Genomic DNA, 26,178 nt, shown 5'->3' with positions numbered 1-26,178 from the left:
GATTCCTTACCTGAGAGAATGAGCCTAAGACCCTATCCAGGTTATACCAGCTCTCAAAGCATACCTACAGCCTCTTCTCCTTGTCTTAAGATAACCTCCTGACATCGGGGACTCAATTTTGCCTCATTCTGATGTCAAGTCTCCACCCCAAAGTAAACATGGGAATATATGGTTAAAAAAAAAGAAAGAAAGAAAAAGAAAAGATTAAGAAAAGAAGAACACATTCAAAATCAAGTAGTACGGTGACATAACAATCTCTGCACTCTGCTCAGGGACAATGGGCTCGAGCACTGCTAAGTGAATAACCTCGAACAAAATTTCAGATTTCAGAGGATTTCAGAGTGAATGAATTCAAACAGGTGAGTGAAAAACAAATGGCATTTTACATCATATATTAAATAGTAAAAATTATCCAAACAACAGCAACCAATGATGCTTACTTGTATCAAAATATTTACATCGACGTGGGCGGATTATTTCTTGGGCATCTTGAGAAGCAACAGATTGTGACGGATCATCATTGGAAGACTGAGTTTCATCCTCTTGACCTGATGAGTCCTTTATATTCTCTTCCTGTAGAATAATAAATTAAATTTAAGATGTAAGGAAAATTACTGCAGATGAAAGATTACAGTATTCCAAATACAACTAGAAGATTAAAGTAAAAACACTAAATGCAGCATGGTATTCTGGATTGTAACCTGGAACAGAAAAAAGGACACGAGTAGAAAAACTGGTGAAATCTGAATTGTCTATAGTTTAATTAATAGTATAGCACCAGGGACGCCTGGGTGGCTCAGTTGGTTAAGCAGCTGCCTTCGGCTCAGGTCATGATCCCAGTGTCCTGGGATCGAGTCCCACATCAGGCTCCTTGCTCAGCAGGGAGCCTGCTTCTCCCTCTGCCTCTGCCTGCCATTCTGTCTGCCTGTGCTTGCTCTCTCTCCCTCTCTCTCTCTCTGACAAAATAAATAAATAAAATCTTAAAAAAAAAAATAGTATAGCACCAGTATCAATTCGTATTTTTGATAAACACACCATGATTACACGAGATGTAAACAGGGAAAGTTGGCTGAAGAGTACATAGGAACTCTACGTTATCTTTGAACCTCTCAAGAAATCTAAATTATTTCAAAACAAAGTAAGAAAATTGAATATAGAACCACCAATTAGCCTTTTAAAACAATAGTGTTTTTTTTTTTTTTAAGTTGGTACAAATTTGTTTAGAAGAGGCACTGAAAAGAAATCTGGAATGACACAGATGAAACTATTACTTTTCAGGGTAGATTATAGGGGACTTCCAACATTAATAAATTACTACTTAAACAAGAATAAAGACTACGATCTTAATAAATGCATATAACCTTACTTTATTTTCCCCACTACAGCCACTATTATCATCATTATCAGCATCTTCATCATCTTCACCTTCTTCTTCCTCTTCTTCTTCCTCCTCATCTTCTTCAGGTAGTCGAACAGTACTATCATAACCATAAAGACTGAGAAGTTCATGAATTGGCATGTCTCCTTCCTAAAAAGACCAAATAAAAAGTTAATTTCTGAATAAGTGAATATTTCATATTCCTGTAATTCACAACTTCATTCCATAGAGAATACTCTTAGAACTGTATCAAGAATTTTCAAATCATAAAAGGTGAATGAAACAATTCTGAAACCCAGGAAAATCCTAGTCTTCCAAGAATTTCTAGAAGAGACTAAACCAATTCTCATTGCTAACAACAAAACCTTTAAGCATAATAAAGAAGTGACATTGGTTTAGAACTGTTCTGTGCAATCAATTCAGTAAATGTACACTGGCAGTTAACACTATGTATAGATGCTCACACTTAAGAGCACCACACATAATTCGGGAGTGGGAAAAAAACAATTAGAAAAGAGACTGGAAACTAAGTTAACAAACTCAGAAAAGGAGGTGAAATTCACAACCCAATCCAAACACATTAAAAGAAAACAGTAATGATACATACGATTAACACTGGAGTCTATTAGCCATACGTTCTTTTCTAGGGTTACCTAAAATTACATATAAAATCCTGACATGCAATCTTTGCTATGTATTTTATAAAACTATTATATGACCTCCATCTCACAGATGAGGAAACTGAGGCTCAGAGATTAAGCAATCTCTCCCCAGATCACACAAGTTACAAGTAGCAGAGCCAGATTTCAAGTCTTATTCCAAAAGCCCATACTCATCAGTACATCATACTGCTTCAGCCAGGGATCACCCCGAACTCCATAAAAAATATACCCTCCGAGGATGAAATGAAGAAATATCCATATGCAATGAAATGAGTCAAGTTTTCTATAGAAGGTATTCACTCTAATTAGTAGTCAAGTGATGATAAAGTATCAGAGAAATCGGGGGAGCATTATGACTCTAAAAAGAAAATTTAATCCAAATCATCTGAATGTACACATACATTCATGTATGCCCTCTTTCCACAACCCTCTACACCACCTCTCTCTGAGAAAAATTTAACAGGCAGTTTAGAACATACAAGAAGGGCAATCATGAGACAAGACATGTTTTATATTTCTCCAGCAGTCTTGTAGCATTATTCAGAGACAGAAGTAAGGTGCCCATGTGTTAAAAACATTGTTCTAGTAGAGACGGATACATGAGATTGGATGACATAACCTGATGATACTAAGCACTTAGACCACAGAGCTAACTCCCATCACTCAGAATTCAAGTATAAGAAGCAACTGATATTTATAATTTGAAAAAGTTTTCTTATAGAAAGAGGCAGGAAGAAAATGCTGTTTAACACTTGTATTTCACATTGTAAATGGATATTCTAGTTATAAGTCAGTTTGTGAATCTGTTTCCAAAAGAGAAGTCAATTCCGAGAGCCCTGACTGATGACTTACAGCAGCCACAACCTGAAAGGGGTAACTATATCGGGTAAGGTACTACCATTCCAGGTCAATGACTAGCTGGCATACTTAACTGATATCTCCTATTGTGTTTCTCAAAGTGCAATAACACAAACAGTGCTTGAGGTGTTCAAGAATCTAGTCCATGCAGATATCTGGTCCATGTACCAAGGACCTGGTACAGGAGACAGAAATCTGGAATTAGAAAATCAAGATTTAAAAAACTAAAACAGAACTTTAAGATCATGAAAGTGGGATAAGAGAAAGAAGAAGAAAAGGCTGGCTGCATATACAATGATAACAAAGAGCCGCCATAAAGTGTCTTCTATGTGCCAGGCATTTGTGGCAAGTACTTTGATCCCACTATCTTAATTTCTCTCTTTCTTCAACAAAAGTAGAGTAAGAATATTATGCAATCTCAATAGATCTTTAAAAGTACCAGTGGGAGTATTTACTACCTTTATTTATAAATAAGAAAACTAAGCAGAAGGAAACTTCTTGCCCTGACATAGACTTTTCTAGGATACCAGACCTAATCCCAGCTCGTATTTCCCATGAACTCACTCTGCACACAGATTAGAAGGTTTAACAATGGCGGTCGCTGATATGAACATGAGCCATGGAAGTCACTGATATGAATAAGGACCAAACCAAAGAAAACCTTCAGCATAAGTTTGCAACGAACACTTACATGGACTTGAAGAATTCCTAAGAACCTCATATTTATCTCATCTTTAAAACGTCCTTAATGGGGCGCCTGGGTGGCTCAGTTGCTTGGGCATTTGCCTTCAGCTCAGGTCATGATCCCAGAGTCCTGGGATGGAGCCCCATGGGGGCTCCTCCCTCTTCCCCTTACTCTCCTCTCGTGTTCTCCCTCACTCTCTCTCAAATAAATAAAATCTTAAAAAACAAAAAAAAAACTTCCTTAATATAGGTTGCTATTACCTCTAATTTTTACAAGTGAGTTAAATGATATTTCAAAAGATCATGCGGAATAGGTATATTATTAATCAAATGTCCTCAGGCTCTCTACCTTTGGTCTGTCATATTCAAGGGCAATAGAATCACCTTGAGGGCTTAGCAAAACAGAGTCCTGGCCCCCACCCCGAAGTTTCTACTATAGTAGGGCAGAGGTGGGGGCTGAGTATCTACATATTTTCTATAAGCCAGGCCATACTGATGCTCTTAGTATGGGACTACCTTGAGAACCACGTATCTCACAGTGTAAGTTACCTGCAAGTTTCCTTTTCATTGGGAGGTAATAAAGCTTGATCATTATCTTTAATAAAGCTTATCACTAACACCTGACACCTAGCTCAGTTATGTGTCAAAAGGATAGGCGACATACTAACTGCATGGAAAGATTTTTTTTTTTTTTAAATCACTTTTGGGAATATGGAAGGCCTCATATTCATGGTTAGGTCAATATTTTTCCCTCCTAGGTAAGTATTTAAGAAGAATGACTTACTTTAGCTCTCCTCTAGCCATCCAAGATGGCTAAAGAAAGACGACTAAGGGGAAGAAGGTGGCCCCAGCTCCTGCTGTCACGAGGAAGCAGGAAGCCAAGAAGGTGGTCAATCCCACTTGAGAAAAGGCACAAGACTTCTGGTATTAGACAGGATATCCAGCCCAAAAGGGACCCCACCTGCTTTGTGAAATGGCCCGCAGCGACATCTAACTGCAGCAGGATAGAGCTTATTTTCCATAAGTCTGAAACTGCCTCCTGGGATTAACCAGTGGACCCAGGCTTTGGACCACCAAACAGCTATTCAACTGTTAAGCTGGCTCACAAATACTCACCAAACACACAAAAAAGCAGAGATTGTTGGCCCAGGCTGAGAAGAAAGCTGCTGGCAAAGGGGATGTCCCTATTAAGAGGTCACCTGTCCCTCCAGCAGGAGTTAGTATTCTCACCACCTTTGTGTAAAACAAGAAGGCTCAGCTGGTAGTAACTGCACATGCTGTGGATCCCACTGAGCTGGCTATCTTCCTCCCTGCCCTGTGTTGTAAGATGAGGGTTCCCTACTGTATTATTAAGGTGAAGGCCAAGCTGAGCCATCGGGTCCACAAGAAGACCCGCACCACTGTCGCCTTCACACAGATTAACTCAGAAGACCAATGAGCTCTGGCTAAGCCACTGACAGCTATCAGGACCAATTACAGTGATGAATATGATGATATCCGCCCTCACTGGGGAGGTAACATCCTGGGTGCAAAGTTGGTGGTTTATACCGCCAAGCTGGAGAAGGCAAAGGCTAAAGAATTGGACATCAAACCAGCTAAATTTTGAGTTTTCTGTACATGAAAGTAATAAAAAGTTCTCTTTCAAAAAAAAAAAAAAGAAAAAAGAAACGTTACTCACTTTATAACAATTCATTTCTCAAAAGAAAAATTTAACAACACTTCTAATATTGGCTAAGCAGAGAACAGAGGAGAGTCAAGTGGCTGATCACAGTACATATGGAGGAGATCTGACTGAACGGCAAGAAATAGTAACAGAACTGGCAGATAAAGAAAAGTCACCCAAGTCAAGAGCAAGTGACTACTGCACAAGTATAGAAACAAAAATGAATAGCTGGGTTACTCTGATTAGAGCAGAAGGTATCTGTAGAAACTAAAAAAGGCTGGACCTGGTATTTTTACCTACTTTCTCTAGTAGATAAGTTTTCTAGTAGGAAGTGTTATACTCTACTTTTGACTCCATTTGAGAGTAACTGCTGAGCAGTTACTGGCACTGGAAGGGCTTAAGGAAAATTACACACATTACAAAATGTTCAAGATGGACTTTGGCAGGAAAAGATTTAGAGACAGAGGTAGGATGGAATCCCCTGCTATCATTCATGTGTAGTATAATTAGAACTTAAACTAAATTAGTGGATGTGTAAAAAACAAAAACAAAAACTCAAGAGTCCCTGAAGAAATCAGTGGGATTTAACCACAAGTAAAGATCAATCAAGAGGTCCTGGTAGCACCAAATCTCTGTTCCAGACGCTCCTTGTGCCCAGAAAGATGCACATTCATAGAACTTCTCAAAAAAGTTCTAAAAAAAATATAAAAACAACACTAAAAAAAAAACCCACCCCAAACTTAAAAGCAATAAAGATCTAATAAAGTTCTAATAAACTTCAAAGTTAATTTTAGGTGTGCTCTATCACGTGTAAACAAAATTGTTTGTTGCCCACTCCACCAAGAAAATACTTGCTTAATTTTAAAAACAAAGAGTATATAGAGCTTTTATGCTTTTGCTTAGGTTATTAACTTTTAACTTAACCTTTGTCACCTAATATCAAGTAAGAATGCAACAAGTTCGTAAGCAACAATCAAGACCCACTGAGGAATACAACAGAGTTTTACATTAGTATGAAAAATATCTTACTTGATGTAAAGTATAAAGCAAAGATCTTGCAGTAAACACAGCCACAACTACAGTAAAAACCAAACTCAATTTTGCCAAGGAATCCTCAGTTTCAAATTCAAGTAGCATTTATTACGTCCCTACTATGCACTAAAGAAGTACGTAAGATTTAACAAGTATTTTGTAAGGGTAATTCATTGTTGTCTGCCCCTCCCCATCCCCCCAGTCCTTTTTCTTTCAACTTCTATATTCATCTTCTTCCAGGAAATGCTTCTTTCTTTCCAAGCACGTATTCTGATTGAGAGCTCACCTTCTGGACTATATAACATCTGATCCAATTGGAATCACTGCATTTCCTGGCCATAGGTTTGGAATGGGCACATGACCCAAGCCTGGTCATAGTTTGTTTCCAAATCTGTACCAGTGGCAGCTAAAGAAACATAAGACTATCTAAAGCAGTACATCTTGGGAGACCTGGAAACTGACAGCATATAAAGACAGTTGGTCTGTAGATCGGCAGAAACAGAAAATATCTTCTGATGGCACTTGAGTCCTTAAAGCCTAGATATCCTCCTGCCCTTAATAAAATAACATGAGCATTAAATTCCTCATTTTGCCTAAGTTAGTTCAAGATGGATTTCTATTATTTGTCCCCAAATATTCTGATGTAAGGGGTAATGATACCCTATAAAAAAATGTTCCTTGTCATTTCCCTCTGAAAAAAGACTAAAAGCTAAATAAAACATGGCTGACAATATACTGGTATTATTAGGGACTGTCAGTACACCTGTTCTAGGTAATCTCTCATTAACTTATATTGTTAAAGTCTGTGTTCTACAAGGTATTAAGTAAGGGGGATTTCCTCAAGTTAAACTGAAACATCACAATAAAGTAGCAATGTTTTATTTTATTTATTTATTTATTTATTTATTTGAGAGAGAGAGGATAAGCAGGGGAAGAGACAGAGGCAGAGGGAGAAGCAGACACCCCATTGAATAGAGAACCTGATGCAGGATCGATCCCGGGATGTGGGGATTATGACCAGAGCCGAAGGCAGACTCAACCAACTGAGCCACCCAGGTGCCCTAAAGTAGCAGTGTCTTATTACCAACGATTAAGAGTAGAGAAATGAGGGAAACAAAGTGAAAGAGAAAATTATGGGTCAAGAAAAGTAGATGTTCACAGTTTGGGTGTTATAAATTTCTTTGAGAATTTTATAAATGATATAACTACCAGGATTTATTGAGTGATTACCATGTAGGACACTGTACTAAATTTTTATATAATAAAACTGAAGCTTTAAGATGTTAAATAATTTGTCCAAAGTCACAAACTTGCAGCTGACTTTTGACCAGGCAGTGTGACTAAATGCTTTTTAATACCTTTACATATATATGCTATATACTGTCTTCCTTGAAACCTGACCTAGGTTAAGTGTACCTCAACCTGATAGAATGTGAAATAAGATGTACCGCGTTGATGGACTGTAAGAAATATAAAGGAAGATATGGACACAGTACAAAATGAATAAAAACAAGAATGTGACTATACTTGCATACTATGTTTTCTTTAAGAAGTAAGTTCACTAAGCACTATAACAAAAACAGGAGCAATCCTGTCTGCATAACCTAAAGAGAGGCTAGCTGGAGGTGAAACAAATGGACTTTTTAAAAGACAAACATTTTATATGAAGTTAAATCTGTCCTTTAACTTCAAAACAATACAGTAATGTTATCAAATAACTCAGTATTATTTTAAGGTTGGAGAGGTGTCCATCTGCTGGGAGAGGAGTGGGTCCCTCTCCCTCATAACAGATTAGTCATTTAGAAATGACTGCAGGTGACAGCAGATACAAGCTATTGAAGGGCCATTTGGTGGATGGATACAGTACTCTTCTCCTATCTTGTACCACAAATGATTTACCAATAAATGCTTATGAAGGAAGAGAGGAAGAAGAAGAAAAGAGACTGATTTCCAGCCAGGATGGTCCAGGGGACTATATCCAGTTTAGACTACAGAAACAGTTCTGAGGTAACCAACCTCCTGGGGTTGGGGTTTCACTATAAGATAAACTATAAAGGGATGGAGGCACTGAACTTTATAATCCCCACATTGGCGTTTCTTTTCATTCAAAACCATTCTTGTTTGTATACTTCAAAAAATACTCGATCTCTCACATTTTAATCTTTATTTCCTAGTTCTGGAGATTCACCAGATGGTATGTGTCTAGCACTTCAAAGTGAATATTAAGTATAATATTCTTTTTTAATCTGTATTTTTAATTTTTAAAAATACAGATAAATACATAAAGAGATCACTGATCCTGATCCCTCTTCTCCTAAACACACCACTAAAATTGTGCCATTCAAAGACTGTGAATTTTAAGAGTACATTTGAAAAACAGTTAAATCAACCTGCATATTGCTATTTCTAGCAAAAAGTCTATTTACTACAGGAATGATCCTGACACTCCTCCTAAGATCACCACAATAAATTCTAACCTGTGTATCTAATTCTACTAAAACATTTAAATGGTAAACTGATATAACTACCTTTTACATTAAGATTCATGCCTGTATTGAACTATACTGAAATGTAACAACAAACATTAAAGCACCGTCTATGAAAAGCTACTTTTCACTTAAAATTTTAGACTTCAAACTGAATGAACTTAAAACTACAGGCCATGCAGTTAGTGATAACTCCTGAATAAACCAACTGTCAGAATTCTGCCATGGTTACATCAAAAGTTCATTTCATATAACCAACATGCCAGGTAAAAACCAACTACCCAATTCTTGACAGAGCTGTAATACTTCATTTCTATAAAAGAAAATCAGTAATCAATATGAGAAAATCGTCCTCATTTTTTAAATTAAAGAAAAAAAAGTGGTTTATAACTAAAGAGTTTATAATTATATTGGCCCTGAACTAGCTTAGCTGCAGGTTACAGATGAAAGCATTGGTGATTTTGAGCAACTTCAACTTAAGCCTTAATTATTCTGGAAAAAGGTAGGAAGCACCTGAGAAGGTGTAAGATGGTCTGGATGAAGAGAATGATAAAAGACTGGTTCCCTGTCTCTTTCTTTCTATATCCTCTACAAATAATTCTATTTTAAGTTTTTTTCCCTAAGAAGGGTCATTTGAAAGCAAATTTGGGGAGGCTATAAAAGCCTGGAGGCAGCAGAATAAAAAAGAAATAGTAAAAGACAATACAAACTTCTAGCAAAACCCATTAGCAATTTTGTACTAATTAAATGTAATAGCTTATTTTCCAAAACAGAAGAAAACAGTAACATAATTCTACCCCATAACCTGTACTGATTATCTCCTGTTAAATAACTATTTACACAATTATCTAGTAATGTAGAATGTGAGAAAATGGAAAATATAACATTTTCCTTCTTTAAATGTTATCCCATGGACAGGTTACTCAGAAACGAAAATATATCTAAAGCGACAGAAGTTTCTATGAAATATAGGCAAATAACTGCCTTTCCACTAATGAATATACGAAGTGACTGTGATTCTTTGAACGTTCACCTGGGTTCTCAATCATTCAAACAAATTATACCTGTCTTCTGAATGACTTCCCAGCCTCTTCTAAAGAAAAGTTTTGACTCCAGGCTCTTCAGGTGCTTCTTAATCCTTTCTTGGAAAGCTTTTTATAACAACTATACATCATTGCCCCTAAAACCAATTGTTTTTGGCTTAATAAAATATTGAATTGCTTAGGCACTGTGGATTAAGCCAGCACTAATTACCATTAGATCCAAAATGGGGCCAGCTGACAAGATTTGACTAGATATTAATAGAATTTCTTTTCTAGCTCTTTAAATGTACACTTTAAAAAGTTCCAAACTAAACTCCTGAAACACAGATTAGTCTTTACTAGTACAAAAGTACAAAAATTCATTTTTCCACGATATTATGTACTCCAAATGCTTAAAGACTGACACAATGTCTTATTTATTTCTTTTGTTCTTTTTATCATGGAGTACAGATCACATATGCAGTATATTTTAAATTAGAGCATACCAGATCGATTTATCCATTCATTCAAAATGTTTGACCACTCTTGCTAAGTACCAGGAAATACACTAGGGAATAAAACGGACACTGTCCCTCCTCTCATGGAACTGAAAGAGGATACAGATCATAAATTAGACAAACATGTAAATACAAATTGTGTTACTTATAAAGTAAGTATTGAAAGGGGTATAGTGGTTAAAAAAAGTTAATCAGGAGACAGGTTAAGATCATTCTGAGGCAACTTTAAGCCCAGACAAGAGGATAAGGAGGCAATCTCAGAAAGCACATGTCAAAGAGGAATAATGAGCTGAAAAGCCTTGAAGCAGAAAGAAAAAGCACACCTAAGAACAGAAGCAGCTGGTGTGGCTACTTAATAGCATGACAGGGGCACTATCATACATGGATGAAGGACGGTAACATGCAGATGGCTTGCTGGCCAAGTCAAGGAATATGGATTTTCTTCTGGTGTAACAGGAAGCCACTGAAGAAATTTTAAGTAAAAGGCACAAATGGATGGATGACACAAATGGATTTGTATTTTGAAAAGACCATCATGGCTATTACAGAAATACCCTGGAGAGAAGAGTGGTAAAAGAGGATATGGGGAAAATCTAGTTGGGAAGTTACTGTAATAGTCTAGGCTAGAAATGATGGTGACCTGGGCTAGAGAGTGGCAGCAGAGATGGAACAACAGTCAGGTAAGAAGTGTATTTGTGGGTAGAAATGATCAGCTTATTTAGGATTGAGTACTGGGAATGAAAGAAGAGGACTCCCTGATTTCTGACTTAGGCAACGAAGTACAATATAGTGCCATTTTTCATTAAGCTGAAGACAGGGAAGGAACAGATGGAGGAAGAACATCAATTAACAGTTCTGCTTTGGACATTTAAACTTTATTTTTCAAGAATTTTTTTAAGAAGATTTATTTACTTATGTTAGAGAGAGAGGGAGAGAAATAGTGCACACACATGCACACAAGCAGGGGGTGGAACAGAGAGACAGAATCTTTAAGCTGACTCCTCACTGAGCACAGAGGCCACTGTGGGTTCCGACCCACAACCTGGAGATTGTGATCCGAGCTGAAACAAGAGTCAGATGCTTAACTGACTGAGGCAGCCAGGTGCCCCTTGGACATTTAAAATTTAAAGATGTCTACTGAGCTATCCAAGCAGAAATGTCAAGCAGGGGGTTAAATAAAAAAAAAAACTGGGGATAGGAAATATATTAATGCTAGAAAAATGAAGAATACTGATACCATGGGTATAGATTAGATTAGATCACCTAATTTAGTAATTTTCGAATTTGAAGTGTATATATTCTAATTCAGTATGCCTTGGGAGAGGTACAGGAATCTGCCATTTCTCAAGTCCATGAGCGATTCTGAAGCAGCTGACATTCATACTACATTTTGAGGAGCACTAATTTATAGGCAGAAGAAAAGTCCAGAACTGCAAATTGGGAATTCCAAATTTAAATCTTGGGTGAAGGAAGAAGAGTCTGCAAAGGGCACTGAATAGAAACAAACAGGAAAAACTGGACAGTGGGGTACTCCAGAATTCAAATAAAAGAAGGGAGTGGTAACTGTTGAATACGGCTAAGAGTAAAATACATGGAAAAGTGACTGATGGATAGAACAATAAAATCATCAGTCATCTTGACAGGAAGGGGTACACTATCTATTTTATGAATAAATGGGAAATGCAGATAATAACCACTATTATGTAATTGTGGCTCTGAAAGGGTGTAAGTAAAAGGTCAGCATGTGCGGAAGGACAGAGGTATATCTGAGGAAATTCAGCATACTTTTTTTTTTTTTTAGAGAGCAGGAGAGGGGTTGAGGGGCAGAGGGAGAGAGAGAGAATCTTAAGCAGGCTCCACACCCAGTGCAGAGCCCAACAACCTGACTCAATCTCAGGACCCTGAGAGATCATGACCTGAGCTGAAATCAAGAGTTGGACTCCTAACCAAATGAGCCACCCAAGCACCCCCTTTATATAGCCCATTTTTTACTGGATACCTGTGATGTTTTATTAAAGTAACTATTTTAATTTTATTCCAAATAGTTATTTCTTTTTAAAAAATGCCTTACATTTCAAACTTTAAATATCACACCTATGACTACAAAAATTTTCAGTATCAATTATATACAATACCACTTTTCCCCTAAAACAAACACAGAGGACCAAAATTTCAAGTATTTCCTCTCTCCCCCAAAAAAACCCATGACTACTTAATTCTCTAGCTCTTAGTTTTATTTACCCTTGCAAGATCCTCTATTTCAGAACTGAAGTTTGTTTCTCCTTCCATCATTTCTTCCTCTTCTAATGTTCGTTCATCATCAAAATCATGAACCAGCATGTCAGCTGATGGATCAAATTCATGGTCATCTGATGTTGCTGAACCTCCTGGTAAAGAATATTTTAAAAAGTGTGGTAAACCAAATTAAATGTTATTAATATTAATTTAATGTGTATGCTATATGAAGCTGGATACAAGTCAAATAAAAGTATCAGGGAAAAGCTATGCCCATCGAGTATTATTTGTTTTCTAAAATTATTGCCCTTACACGCATCACCAACACCCCCAAAAATTCTCTAAGGGATTACTTTTTACCCATTTCACCTCTATATATTCACAGTTAAAATTACAACTAGGATGAAGGATGGGAGGAGAATATAGCTTTTAAAAAAGTATATACAGCTTTTAAAAAGAGTACTGTCATCTAACCATGAAATCTCAGTTGCAAAGAATACACGGTCATATCAAAAATAGAATGATCATTCATGTGGGAAAAATCACAATTCTTAATCATCTGATATTTAATAAACCCAATGAGCATGAACCCTTATGGCCCATGAGAATAGAGTCATGTGAAATACAAAGTCATATGAATAAATAGTCTAATGTAATAGAGCTGCAAATATTATTTTTTTAGTTCTTCCATGAAAATGTATTTTAACATATAGGTAGCTGTTTTTAACTTATTTGATTTCAGAATATAATTCTGATATAGAATATAAAAGCAAAATTTATTAAAACACTGCATACAGAACTCTTATAAAAGTCATTAAAAATACTCCAATATTGTGTAATGTGTAAGCTAATCTATTTTTAGCATGTGGCTGGGGAATACTGCTGTACTCAAAAGGGTCAAGCCTGTAATTTTAGATTGCAAGTGCTCGGCACATACATTCTATAAACTATTCCCACATTTGGTTATTGCCAAACCTGGACTTAAGTTTGCAAAAGCATTTTTTTTTTTTTTTTTTACTAATAAATAAGTTATTTAACATTTAAAAAATCAATTAGCAATTTTTCAATCAACTTAAACTGTTAAATTTATGTTAATAAAGGTTATATCATTAACTAGAATATATTATACCAATATACTCTTCCTTCAGTCCATTAAGAGAACCAGTTAGTAAAACAGAGTCAAAGGTTGATTTTTGGGAAAACAGACTATTAGGGATAAAGGGATGCCCAAGGCTCAGGAGTCTTGTCATCTCCCTCAATTTTCGGTGTAAAAACCATTTTTTGAGAGCTTATTGTGTGCCTGATACTATGGCTCAAGCACGCCGTACACATTATATCTTGTTTAATCTTTGCTCCATACATTATATACATTAAACATACATACATTATATCTTATTTAATCTTCAAATAATCCTATGAACAAAAACAAAAACTTGAGGCTCAGAGAGTTTAAGCAGCATGTTCAAACCCATAGAGCCAGTGGGGTGGCAAGGATGGAATTTAAATCCTGGGTCTGCTAATTCCAATGCCTCTGCTTTTATAATACTTTAAGCTTCCTACAAGCCCCAGCCTCAGAGACAGTAGGTATCTTGCCTCAAAGAATACTTGAAGAGAACTGATTTTTCTTAAGAAGAAGAAGAAGAAGAAAAGAGAAAGAAAAAAAATTAATTTAAGTAGGCTTTACACCCAGCATGGAGCCCAACACGGGGCTTGAACTCACAACCTGGAGATTAAGATTTGAGCTGAGATCAAGACCCAGATGCTTAACCAACTGAGCCACCCAAGGGCCTTGAAGAGAACCTATTTTTACTAAGATGTGTGAACTGCAAGCCAACTCAGGTGGTGAAACACTCAGAACTCTTTCTGTTCTTTGAAGAACACAATATTGGTATTAAATATAAAATAACTAAATACATAATTTCTAAATCAGGTACCACCTTATAACACAAATGAGTTAAAAAAAAACTATCGAAGTTTTAGAATTACTTAAAAATAAAAATATAGGGGCAACTAGGTGGCTCGGTCATTAAACATCTGCCTTCCGCCCAGGTCATGATCCCAGGATCCTGGGATCGAGTCCCGCATCAGGCTCCCTGCTCGCTTGTGTTCCCTTTCTCACTGTGTCTCTCTCTGTCAAATAAATAAATAAAAATCTATTAAAAAATAAAAATATAGGGGCGCCTGGGTGGCTCAGTGGGTTAAACCGCCACCTTCAGCTCGGGTCATGATCCCAGGGTCATGGGATCGAGTCCCGCATCAGGCTCTCTGCTCAGCAGGGAGCCTGCTTCCCTCTCTCTCTCTGCCTGCCTCTCTGTCTACTTGTGATCTCTCTCTGTCCAAAGAAATAAATAAAATCTTCAAAAAAAAAAAAAGATGAAAAAATTCCTTAAAAAAAAAAAAAAAAATATATATATATATATATATATATATATATTTCATATTACATATTAAGAAAAGCCAGGCATAATTTTATTAGGGCATCTTAGTACTGGTTGAGGGACTGGACACAAGAGTTTTGTAAGAGAGCAGTTTGAGAACCCCTAATTTAGTTGCAGTTTTGTCCCAAACATTATCCCTTCTTGAGTTTTTAATGAAAAATACTCCCAGAACTTTTCAGTTCACCCACCAATCTTCCAGGATGCTTAGTCAATAATCATGTATTCCTACAAGTGATGCTGTATTTTTCTTCTCCTTTATACGGAGGAAGATCCTAAAACCACCTCACACCACCACCCTGAATGTACTATTATCCTAATCATAATACAATTTCCTATGAATGCAAATACTGCAAAAATCTAATTATGCTTAATTCCTAACTACTTATGCATTTTCACTAACTAAAAAACAAAACAAAACTCACATGAATACACAGCATCAAGTTATTAGTATTCTATTACTGACCTAAAGTCTCCCATTTTTTGTTGTCATTTGCAAAGCCAATTATATTTAAAGTTTTGCCACCTCACCATCTCACTACATGAAATACCAAAGGGTGGGTAGACCTTTTCCCTTTCTCACTCCAATTCTTTCTCTGCATATACACCACACTGCTTCCTACTTTCAATTTCACTTCTTTTCTTGCCTTAATCTGACTTCTTGGTTTTATCTGACTTTTTTTTACCTGTTGAAACCAATTAACCATCCTATTCCTTTCTGTTAATTATTAGACATATTGTTAGGCTGTCTTCCTAGAGGTAAAAATCCCTAAATAAATTATTAGAGGGAGGGAATCTGGTGCTTTGTGTAAATAAATATTTTTCTTTAGAGTTAAGGCAAAGATCAGTTTGGTCATAAAATTACATCTTACTATGAAATTACTAAAAGGTACCTTATATCTTTTCAAAGATTCAAAAGATAAATTGTTTATAACATATCATGTGCACTTATTTAATCATTTTATTTCCTTCCCTTCCCTAAATCTTTACCCCCTCTAATGGTTACTAGTCTTCCAGGTAAAACCCTGTATTGTGCCTCCACAGGTTTACACTGGTAAAGTCTACAGACAAACCACTGAGCCTGGGTCATGTGACTATTATTAGTACCATCAATTCCAAAGTACAGATGTTACAAAGGCCACTGCCTTTTACCAGTGGACCAAAAATTTTTTTTACACAGAAGCCTCTATTCCTACTCTTTTCCCACCAACTTTTGTTAATTACCTACAATCAGTATTACTTATAAGAGCAATATATATTCCCTCTGGGCAGAAGCCTGATATTATAAACAGTACTTCAAAATCCTTAGTGTGAAAAAACAAACAAACAAACAAACTAGCATTCAGCAAGTAGTAAAGGCCATCAATGATAGTTGTATTCTTCAAGTTCCACTATTCCAGTTCAGCCTAAGCTGATTCAAATGCAAGGGAAAAATGAGAAAGCTATTTATTAATATCACTTTTAAAGTAATTACTTTTTTTGTGCCTATATATTACCTGATGAATGTCTCAAAAATCCATAAAAAAATATCTAGGGGGGACTGGGTGGCTCAGTCAGTTAAGCATCTGCCTTCAGCTCAGGTCACAATCGCAGGGTCCTGGGACTGAGCCCCAACATTGGACTCTGCTCAGCAGAGAGCCTGCTTCTCCCTCTCCCTGCTGCTCTGCCTACCTGTGATCCCTCTTTCTTCCTCTGTCAAATAAATAAAATCTTTAAAAATATATATATCTAAAAGTCTATTTGCGGTATGACAACATTAACAAAAACAACTAGAATCTATTTTTTCAATGAAAAGATATCTGTGTTTGAAAGAAAAAAAAAATTGGGAACAAGTCCATGTCCTAAAAAGGATACAATAATCTACTATTTATCTGAGGTCAGATTACTTCCAACCTCAACCATCCAGAACATATTTATAAACTAGGAAGTTAAAAAAAAATCCTTGAGTTTCAGAAATGTCACAAAGCCTAGTATACTTTATTTCCAAGCACATTAGAAAGAGTAAGACATCTGTAGTTGAAATAAATATGACAAAACTCACAGTCAATTGAGCACACTAGTCATTTAGAAGGGATCTAGAGATATTCTAGAATAGCTCCTACTTAATTCATTGTACTACACAGAGTACAGTGAGTTGTGTTCATGAAAAGGACCCCAAACCATTAAAAATGGCATATATTAACCATTTTTACAAACATTCTTTCCAAAACTTACAACATAGGAAGATTGCTTCAATAATCTGGAAAATTCAGTAACACATCGTACCTAAATATTTAATATGTTTTCAAATAAAACATTACCATGTCTCAGAGAACTCCCTTTCTGACTCTTATGCTATACTGAGCTGTTCCTTAATTCACGTACTCCATTACAGAAGGCAGTCCTCTCTCTTGAAGTCCCTGCACACTGAGGCAAAGACTGGACTCTTTCCTGACTGCTCTTTAGTTCCAACCAATTGTTGATATACAGGAATGTTATACTCAGTAGTGCCAGAACCTCTAATTGTGAGAAGCCTAAATACTGATTTTATATAAAACATCCTAATTTTTTTTTTAAAGATTTTATTTATTTATTTGGCAGACAGAGACCACAAGTAGGCAGAGAGGCAGGGAGAAAGAGAGGGGGAAGCAGGCTCCCTGCTGAACACAGAGCCCGATGCGGGGCTCAATCCCAGGACCCTGAGACCATGATCTGAGCTGAAGGCAGAGGCTTAACCCACTGAGCCACCCCAGGCACCCCAACACATCCTAATTTTTAAGATCACTGCAACTGGCCACACAAAAAACATTTGTGGCCCAGATACGGTTCAAGTATCACATGTTTGCAACCTCTAAGTTAAGAAAAAGTGAATCTGTACCATATTTGTAAGAGAACACGAAACTCCAACACTATACGGTTTGAATCTAAACATAACCTTAATTTACAACTTTAAATATTCATTTTTGAATGTTCTTGTTTTACTTTCTCCCTCATTAAATGCATTAATTTTTTTCTCAAATACTTTGACTTTCCTCCACAAGTAAATACTTCTAAGTAGTGACTCCTTTTGAAAAAATACACTTTATATATACTTGAAATCAAATAGCAATTAAAACCTGTAAGAAATACACATAGTAATTCATAAAAAAATGAACCCACAAATAGTCACGAGGTTGAACTCACAGCAGCCTCACCTGTACTTTCATGGGCAGTCAAATATTTCATCCATTTCTTTTTCCCCAGAGAAAAGAAGCATTCAGAAGAAAAGCAAGTCAGATGATAGTCTAACTCTTCTAAGCCTTTTTATAACTCATAGGACAAATGTTAGTCAAATAGAGATTACAGAAAACATAGAAAATACTTACCTGGACTTGAAGACTCAACAGATGGCTGGGGGAGGGGAAGAAAAGAAGAAAAATGATCATCTTTATGTAGTAGATCTTTACAAAATTTACAGAATTATTCAATGACAAGCATGATACCAAAAACCACAGTAAGTTTTAATGTATGAATTGTCCAAGAAAAATTAAAACCTTCCATATAATCCTTTCTCTGACATTATGTTTATTTAAACATAGAGAAAAATTTCAAACACTCCTGAATCTAGAAGCAAAGACGATAAGGAATTGATTCAGATTTTGAAGGCAAATATGGGTCTCATAACATTCGTAGTTTAAGAGATCTGATTTGAGATCTTGGAACTTTCTAAAATATTTTTTCCATTGAAGACAGAGGAAATTATACACAAGGTTTGCTATCAAACTGGTCTCTGGCTTAAAATGTGTGGGAGAAGGGAGGCCAAAACACTTTTAAGACATTATTTTAAGTAAAAGTTATATTTTAAGAAAGCAAAAGGGAAAAGTAAAATGTTATTAAGCACTGAACAGTACACTAGGTTAACTTTACTCACAGACAACATATTTTTAAATCATTACAGAATTAGTAAGCTTCAAGCTGAAGTCTAGAGAGGTTATCTGATGGAAAAATTACAAACAGTCCCAATGACAACGCTGCTTCTACTGTAGCATTCTACTCCTCATGTATTTAACTGTAAGCATTCAGAAAATTTAAAGATAAAATTGGTAGCTAGCAACTTATTTTAGTAGTATCACCACTTGACAATTCGTGGCTCTATTTTATCTAAATTTACAAACAAATCATCTACAAACACACTTCTATAAATAACAAAAACTAAATATGCTTCAAGTGACATACACTCATAATTAAAACCTTTCCTATTCATTCAGAGCTACTTCGTGCCCATTAAATGTCAAAGATGCTGGAAGGCCAAAAGCACTGGCAAAGAGGTAGGGTTATTCTAGTACATAGCTTCCAACATTGATGGCTCAACTTAACGGTTTTTCGACTTTACCGCAGGGCAAAAGCAATACGCGTTCAGTAGAAACTGAACTTCAAATTTTGATCTTTTGCCGGGCTGGCAATATGTGATATGACACTACCTTGTGATGCTGGGCACTGGCAGTAAGCTGCAGCTCCCAGTCAGGCATGCGATTACGAGGGTAAACAACAACCAATACATTTATAACCATTGTGTACCCACACAACCTTTCTGTTGTTTGCTTTCAGTCTAGTATTCAATAAATTACATGAGATATTCAACATTTTATTATAAAATAGGCTTTGTGTTAGACGATTCTACCCAATTGTAGGCTAATGTAAGTTTTCTCAGCATGTTTGAGATATGCTAGCCTAAGCTAAGATGTTCATTCAGTAGGTTAGGTACATTAAATCAATTTTGACTTAATACTTTTTTTCTTTTTTAAAGATTTTATTTATTTGACAGAGAGAGAGATCACAAGCAGGCAGAGAGGTAGGCAGAGAGAGCAGGGGAAGCAGCCTCCCCGCTGAGCAGAGAACCCAATGTCGGGCTCAATCCCAGAACCATGGGATCATGACCTGAGCTGAAGGCAGAGACTTAACCCACTGAGCCACCCAGGCACCCCTTTAATGATACTTGGAACTTATGACAGGCTTATCAGGACATAACCCCATCACAAGTCGAGGAAGATCAGTATTTTCCCTCTTTCTGCTAAGGGGGCAGAGAGCCAAGAAAAACAAAATAAAATGAGGAAAGTGCCTAATTTTTCAAAAGTAGGCATCTTAGACAAATTTCTTATGAGATATTAAAACTCCATTTTGAAAAGTGTCTACATTATGGTATTTTACTAAGTATGACATTCTAGATTGTACATGATAACTTAGATTCTTTTGAAGCACACTTTTCCAAGGGTCCTATTTCTTTTTCCTTCTAATGCTTAAAATGATTCTGGACTATAACATCAACTACTTTTAACAGAAAACAGTATTCAGTATTATATATCTTCAAGTGTCACACCACTACCTTTACTTAAAAGTTACTTTGCCATAATAGAGTCCAAACAGTGCTACTTTTTAATTCTATTCCTCCAATAGGAAGCTGGAGAGCAGGGTGATAGAGTAATGTAACTATAAAAAGGGTTTCTAGGTTGCTTAACATCTTTTGGGCAGAGCTACATATTTCCAGCTCAAAATGGATTTAACCACCAGACAAATTATTACAGAGCAAATCAATATTTTGAAGTGTTAATCCACTTTTATGTCATGCAATTATACTTTATTTCCCAAGTTTAAGAACAATCTCTGCCCAAGGCTACAGCAATGATGACTATCTTCATCTGGTCCCAGGTTTGCCATCCACAAGTAGCCTCAGAGTGCTGTTTTTCCTTTTTAGTAAACTTTCAAAATGATTTACAAGGCAGAAACAAGAAAAACCAGCATTTCTTTCAAATTAGGAGTTTAAAAGAAATGGCTCTTTGGACATCAAGGTTTTTTTTTTAAGCACTCTAATAATTATTCCACTTAACAGTCTTATAAAAAAGGAGTTCCTGATTAGAAATATTACCCTATAGAAGAATAAAAGACACATTTTCACAGATGTCAGATATTGGCAATAATGAAGATACTGGATGCTGAATGGTGTCTATAGTTTGTAAAAGGCCTCAAACAGCACTAAATGCCAGTACCATACTGACTGTTGTTTTATGGATAAAGTTATCTATCACTTTAATAAGTTCTGAAAAAGATCCCAAATATTCTCCAGTAATTAAGATACCAAATGTTTACAGGACCAGTAGCATTTGTAAGCTTAGCTGGCATAAAGTGGAACACCCATTATTCAAAAATGGCATTAGTCATTTTACGTCAGAAATACTGGAAGGTTTCAAGAACTGTGTTTGACTGACGCAGACCCAGATTAGGGTGGGGAGGGGAAGTGGGATTGTTTGCCTCTAGACATGTATTTTAGTATTCTATGTGCAAAATAAAATTCCATTATTTCAGTTTGGGGAGGATGAGAGTGATTAGTTTCTTGAAAGTTAATTCTATTCAATTAAATTAAAAATAAAACTTCTAGAAACCTGGCATTTGAAAACAGTTTATACTATAAACATTACCTTTGCCCAGCTAACAGACAAAACAATTATTTTCCAAAATAAGAGTTTAGTATCATAATACAGGAAATTTCAGTATGAAATGAGAACACTTTTTATTTAGGTATTTAAGAGAAGAGCAGAACCAGCTTACAATGATACAGTACTACATTTTTTCAAATGAGTAAGTTACTTGATCATAACTATATACCTGGCAATAACATCTGCTCTGCCTACTTATTTTATAGATTAGCAAACCCAAGGAGAGATAGTGACTTGATCAAGCTTCCATGGTAGGTGGTGAAGGTGGAACTGAAATCTAGGACCTGAATGCTTCCATATGTTCCAAGGAAACAAATATATTAAAAATGTTTTCTCTTTACCTCTCTCCTTTCTCTCCTTCCTCCCCCTTAATTTCTCTTTTTTTAAAATGGCTTTCATCTGTTCAAAGCATATTTAAAATGTGACTGCAAGTTGTCATCTGTCATGTCAGACTATTATTTATGTCTTGTAAGAAACTGGTATCTCTAACAATACTCTCCAGGAAAATCTGAAACAAGTACCATTAATGACACAGTAAACTGAAAGGGGGAAGGAGGGGAAAAATAAAACTAAAGGTGTTAAGCAGGTATTCATTTGTAACAGTATCTATTTTAGAAAAAGCACAAACTATAAAATGCAAGTAGTAAAGATTTTTCATTGGAGATTAAAATGTATTTAAAATGGACTCATACTGGGTGCCTGGGTGGCTCAGTTGGTTAAGCAACTGCCTTTGGCTCAGGTCATGGTCCTAGAGTCCCAGGATTGAGTTCCACATTGGGCTCCCAGCTCAGCAGGGAATCTGCTTTTCCCTCTGACCCACTCCCTTCTCATGCTCTCCCCCACTCTTTCTCAAATAAATGAATAAAATCTTTAAAAAAATAAAAACAGGGCGCCTGGGTGGCTCAGTGGGTTGGGCCTCTGCCTTGGGCTTGGGTTGTGATCTCACGGTTCTGGGATGGAGCCCCGCCTCAGGGTCTCTGCTCAGCAGGGATCCTGTTTCCCCCTCTCTCTGCCTGCCTCTCTGCCTACTTGTGATCTCTCTGTCAAATAAATAAATAAAATCTTTAAAAATAAATAAATAAATAAAAATAAAATACACTCACACATTATCAGTAGAAAAACGAGTTTGTTTAACCATTCTAGTGATCATTTTGCTAATATAAAACTACCCTACTGATATGCCTAAAAAAGCATACCAAGATATATCTATAAGTCATTACCATAAAGTGGTTCATAGCAAAAGGTTGGAAAAAAATTTTAATGTCTATCATTTAACTAGTTAGAAATGAAATACAAGTCTTCCAAATAGTTAAACACATTAATCCACTAAAAAGAATGAGACAAAAATCTGTGCAGAATGAGAAAAAGATATAAAAACCATATATACATATTTACTTATGCATATATTAGAAATGGGAAAAAAAAGGTATAGAGGAGGGAGTAAACTGGACTGGAATACACATGAAAACTTTTTTCTCCAAAAGTATATACAAGAATCTGTTAATAGTAATTACTCTAGGAAACAGGTAGGAGAGTGAAGGGTTTGGTTTTTGTTTTTTGTTTTGTTTTGTTTTGTTTTTTTCATTTTATACCTTTCTACACTGTTGGAATTTTCTAGCCACTTGTTAGCATTACTGTTTTGTTTTTTAAAGAAAGTCAGTGGAGATTATCCTGTGGAATTATTGGTTATTATTAGCTATTTTCATTTTCTTCCTCTACTTCTAGATTTTTAAGAAAACTTAGTACTTGCCACTTTTTTTTAAAACAAGTATGTAATTTAGAAAAATAACCTAGTTTTCTTTTAGGTGCATACATAAATATCTGAGATGGAAAACATAACACTAGACAGTTACACAAAGTTATGAGTAGGCAAATCAAACTAAAAAATGAAATTGTTAACTTCTATACCTTCACCCATATATATGACTTAGCAGTTCAGGTTGCTAACAGCTGTAACAAATTCAATGCCTCAGATTTGTTCAAATGTTTCTCTTTTGTATTTTTCTAGAACACGGTAATCCAGAATATTACCATTATTTAAAAAAATAAAGTAGTAAAAGCATGAAGTAATCATTAGATTCCTATAGTCCAGGCAATAAAAAGCTATTTTCAATGAATATAACTGAACTAATTTCTCCCCTCAAACCAATTCCATCACCATTTCTTTGTTATCATCATTTACTCAGTAATTTAGACACTAAATCAAAGATTCTCAGTTACGGGGATAGAAACCAGAAAGGAGTTAGAGGCCCTTCTCTAGGTGGAGAAGACAGGGGAACTGTGCTCACCATTTCTCTTCCTCCATATAAAACGAAGTCACTTATTTCCCCTGAGGAATTCTGGGCCATAAAAAAGATTAAGAAAATCTTGGTGGTAAAACTAGCAAACTATCTACAGTAATAATAATTCAGAGGATGAACTGCTATTATTAAACACTAGGAATTCTGAAGTCTAGGCCCCACTCTTAATTGTACCACAGCCTAAATGCACAACCTAGGACAAACTGCATTAACTCTGCTCAGTTTCATTTTCCCTAAGATAGAAAGAATTAGACTTCTTCTAGTTCAATTTCCTCTGAGATCTAAGTTCTTTACTTTTAATATGATTTCCTCAAAAGACATATTACTACTAAGGAATACTTAGCTAAAGGGATGGGATATGTTTAACAGCCTCTTCTAATTTTTTTTTTTTTTAAATCTAGGACTTTTGGAAAAAAATGGTCTCTATTTGCAAAAAGCTTTCTGAAGGGTACTAGTTTATGAATTTCCTATCTACACAAACATAATTTTAAGTCATTCCTAAAAGCCATAGAATAAGTCAAAGAGAATGGGTCCCCAGTGATGACCAGTACTTTAAAAGTTTAATCACTGCAATGAATTTTGAAAAGATTTGTGAATCTTTTGAAATATACAGGGACTCAAGCTAACACTCAAGCAAGAAATTTCTATATATGTGATTACTTTTCTGCTTTTACTATTAAGTTTCTTGCTTCAATGGCAGTGTTTTATTTCTGATTTGAGAAACTGATTAGTCTTCTGTACAAAAAGTCTCTAAAAGTAATCCACTTCTGTATCTCCTCCAGCTAACCTTTCCTACCTTACCAAGCACTTTATCACTCCTTCTGAATTAACTTTATTAGACTCTCATACATTGGTATTCTTGATTACTCTGGATAAATCCTAAATACACTTAAGTATAAATATTAAAAAAATTCATTACCACTACAGAGAATTATTTAAGGCCTAAATTCACTGCAGAGAAACAAGTTTTTCTTACAACTGAAATTAACGCTATCAAGAAGAGCAGTCAAGATGATCCTATTTCCTTAAAAAATTAAATTCAAATACACTAAAAACCACTAAGCAGTCTGTTTTCAAGAGAAATAAACAAATAGATGCAATAGTGAATAAACAGATTATGTATATCATTTCTGAAAATTTTTAAATACTTAAAATACAGAAAAGCAAGTTCATTAAATTTTCTTCTCTTTATGTAACAATACAGCAGAGGTGAAAAGATAGGTCTTGCACTATGCTGTGGCTTTTTTTTTTTCCTGGAAAAGAAAAGTCCCTTCTGTGTTTACAAATTTTGAAATAACAGACAAATTGTTCATTCCCAAAGGTCCCTACACCACATTCCTTACAAAACCCAAAGGATCAACGATTTCTTCCTCTTAAGCTTTCTTTCTTATTGCCGCTGTAAAACTGCAACTACCCTGTAATTTCCTTCCTTTAAGTGTGACTAGGAGAACCTCCTTTTAGAAGGTTGATAAACAATTCAAAGGGATAATAAGTAATGAGAAATAGTACCAAAAACTATTAAGAAGGGGAGTACGTACCATTTCTTTTAGGCACATTAAATATGTTTTAAATGTTATCACAATTTGAGGAACCATTAAATACATACTTCCTACTGCCTAAGATGATCAGATCAAATATGAAAAAGTTGTATATTCTATTTACATCTAAATTAATTTATATTCAGGAATTAAACATTTCTCAGGAAAAACAAGGTCAGGGTCATTCTCCTATGTAAAAAATAACGACAATTAAAAAAACCCAGAAACATAATATCTACATTTTTCTCCAGAGACATTATTTCCTCAATAACCTGTTTTCCCCTCAGATTTATCAAATAAATGTATATTGTTGCTTTGCATTTTCTGTTATTTCACCAGTTAGCTTCAATGTTCAAGTCTACTTAAACAAAAGTACAAGAGCACATTTGATTTATTTTACCACATACTTTATATTGGCATCATAAAAAACAAATCTCCTGAGAGCTCCCACAATAGAACTCTATACACCAAGCATTTCCCCACCTAATTTTTTAAAATGACTAGTCTCTAAAATCATCCTAATTACTAAAATATTGAGATCAGAAAAATAAAATTAATTTTACTTTTCACTTTTTCACTTGCTTTAGATTTTTTTGTGGGACACAGATGAAGAAGGATCCCCCGTTCTTCCTCCAAATTCACTAAAAATAAAACCACTGGAGTTATAAAGGACAATTTTTTTTCTTTAAGATTTTAGGTTCCTAAATAAATGCACTGAAAACAAAGCTCAGGTTTTCTCTTTTTTTTTTTTTTTAAGGTCTTTTCCTCTCGAAATTGAACTATCCATGCGTTCCGAATGAACATGAGCGTTCCATTCTCCAAGTAATGCAATTTTTAAGAAAACTAAAACATACCCTTGAAAATATTAGTAAATGATTACTGACTAAAAATATTGCTTTTCCTCTCTTATATTAATGC

At 35.5% G+C, this 26,178-nt stretch overlaps 1 protein-coding gene and 1 pseudogene across 7 annotated transcripts in view; one reads left to right on the top strand and one right to left on the bottom strand.

Annotated features, from left to right (window-relative positions):
* Nucleotides 1-26,178, bottom strand: part of LOC111143441 (MIER1 transcriptional regulator) — a 62,288-nt gene that overhangs the window by 28,521 nt on the left and 7,589 nt on the right. For 5 of the 7 annotated variants that reach the window (XM_022497184.1, XM_022497189.1, XM_022497186.1 and 2 more), the window contains 4 exons: nucleotides 18,318-18,342; nucleotides 12,545-12,690; nucleotides 1,367-1,528; nucleotides 441-573 (listed from right to left, as the gene is read on the bottom strand). In XM_022497184.1, coding sequence (XP_022352892.1) covers nucleotides 441-573; nucleotides 1,367-1,528; nucleotides 12,545-12,690; nucleotides 18,318-18,342 — 466 coding nt within the window. Of the gene's footprint in view, nucleotides 1-440; nucleotides 574-1,366; nucleotides 1,529-12,544; nucleotides 12,691-18,146; nucleotides 18,184-18,317; nucleotides 18,346-26,178 lie in introns of those variants that run through there. The other 2 variants (XM_022497185.1, XM_022497190.1) reach the window with 2 other exon arrangements.
* LOC111143633 lies at nucleotides 2,811-5,188 on the top strand (annotated as a pseudogene).

Source organism: Enhydra lutris, unplaced genomic scaffold (genome assembly GCF_002288905.1).
Source record: "Enhydra lutris kenyoni isolate GAN:26980312 unplaced genomic scaffold, ASM228890v2 scaffoldscaffold9, whole genome shotgun sequence".
In the NCBI taxonomy this organism is placed as follows: domain Eukaryota; kingdom Metazoa; phylum Chordata; class Mammalia; order Carnivora; family Mustelidae; genus Enhydra; species Enhydra lutris.
This window is presented reverse-complemented; position numbering and strand designations above follow the sequence as displayed.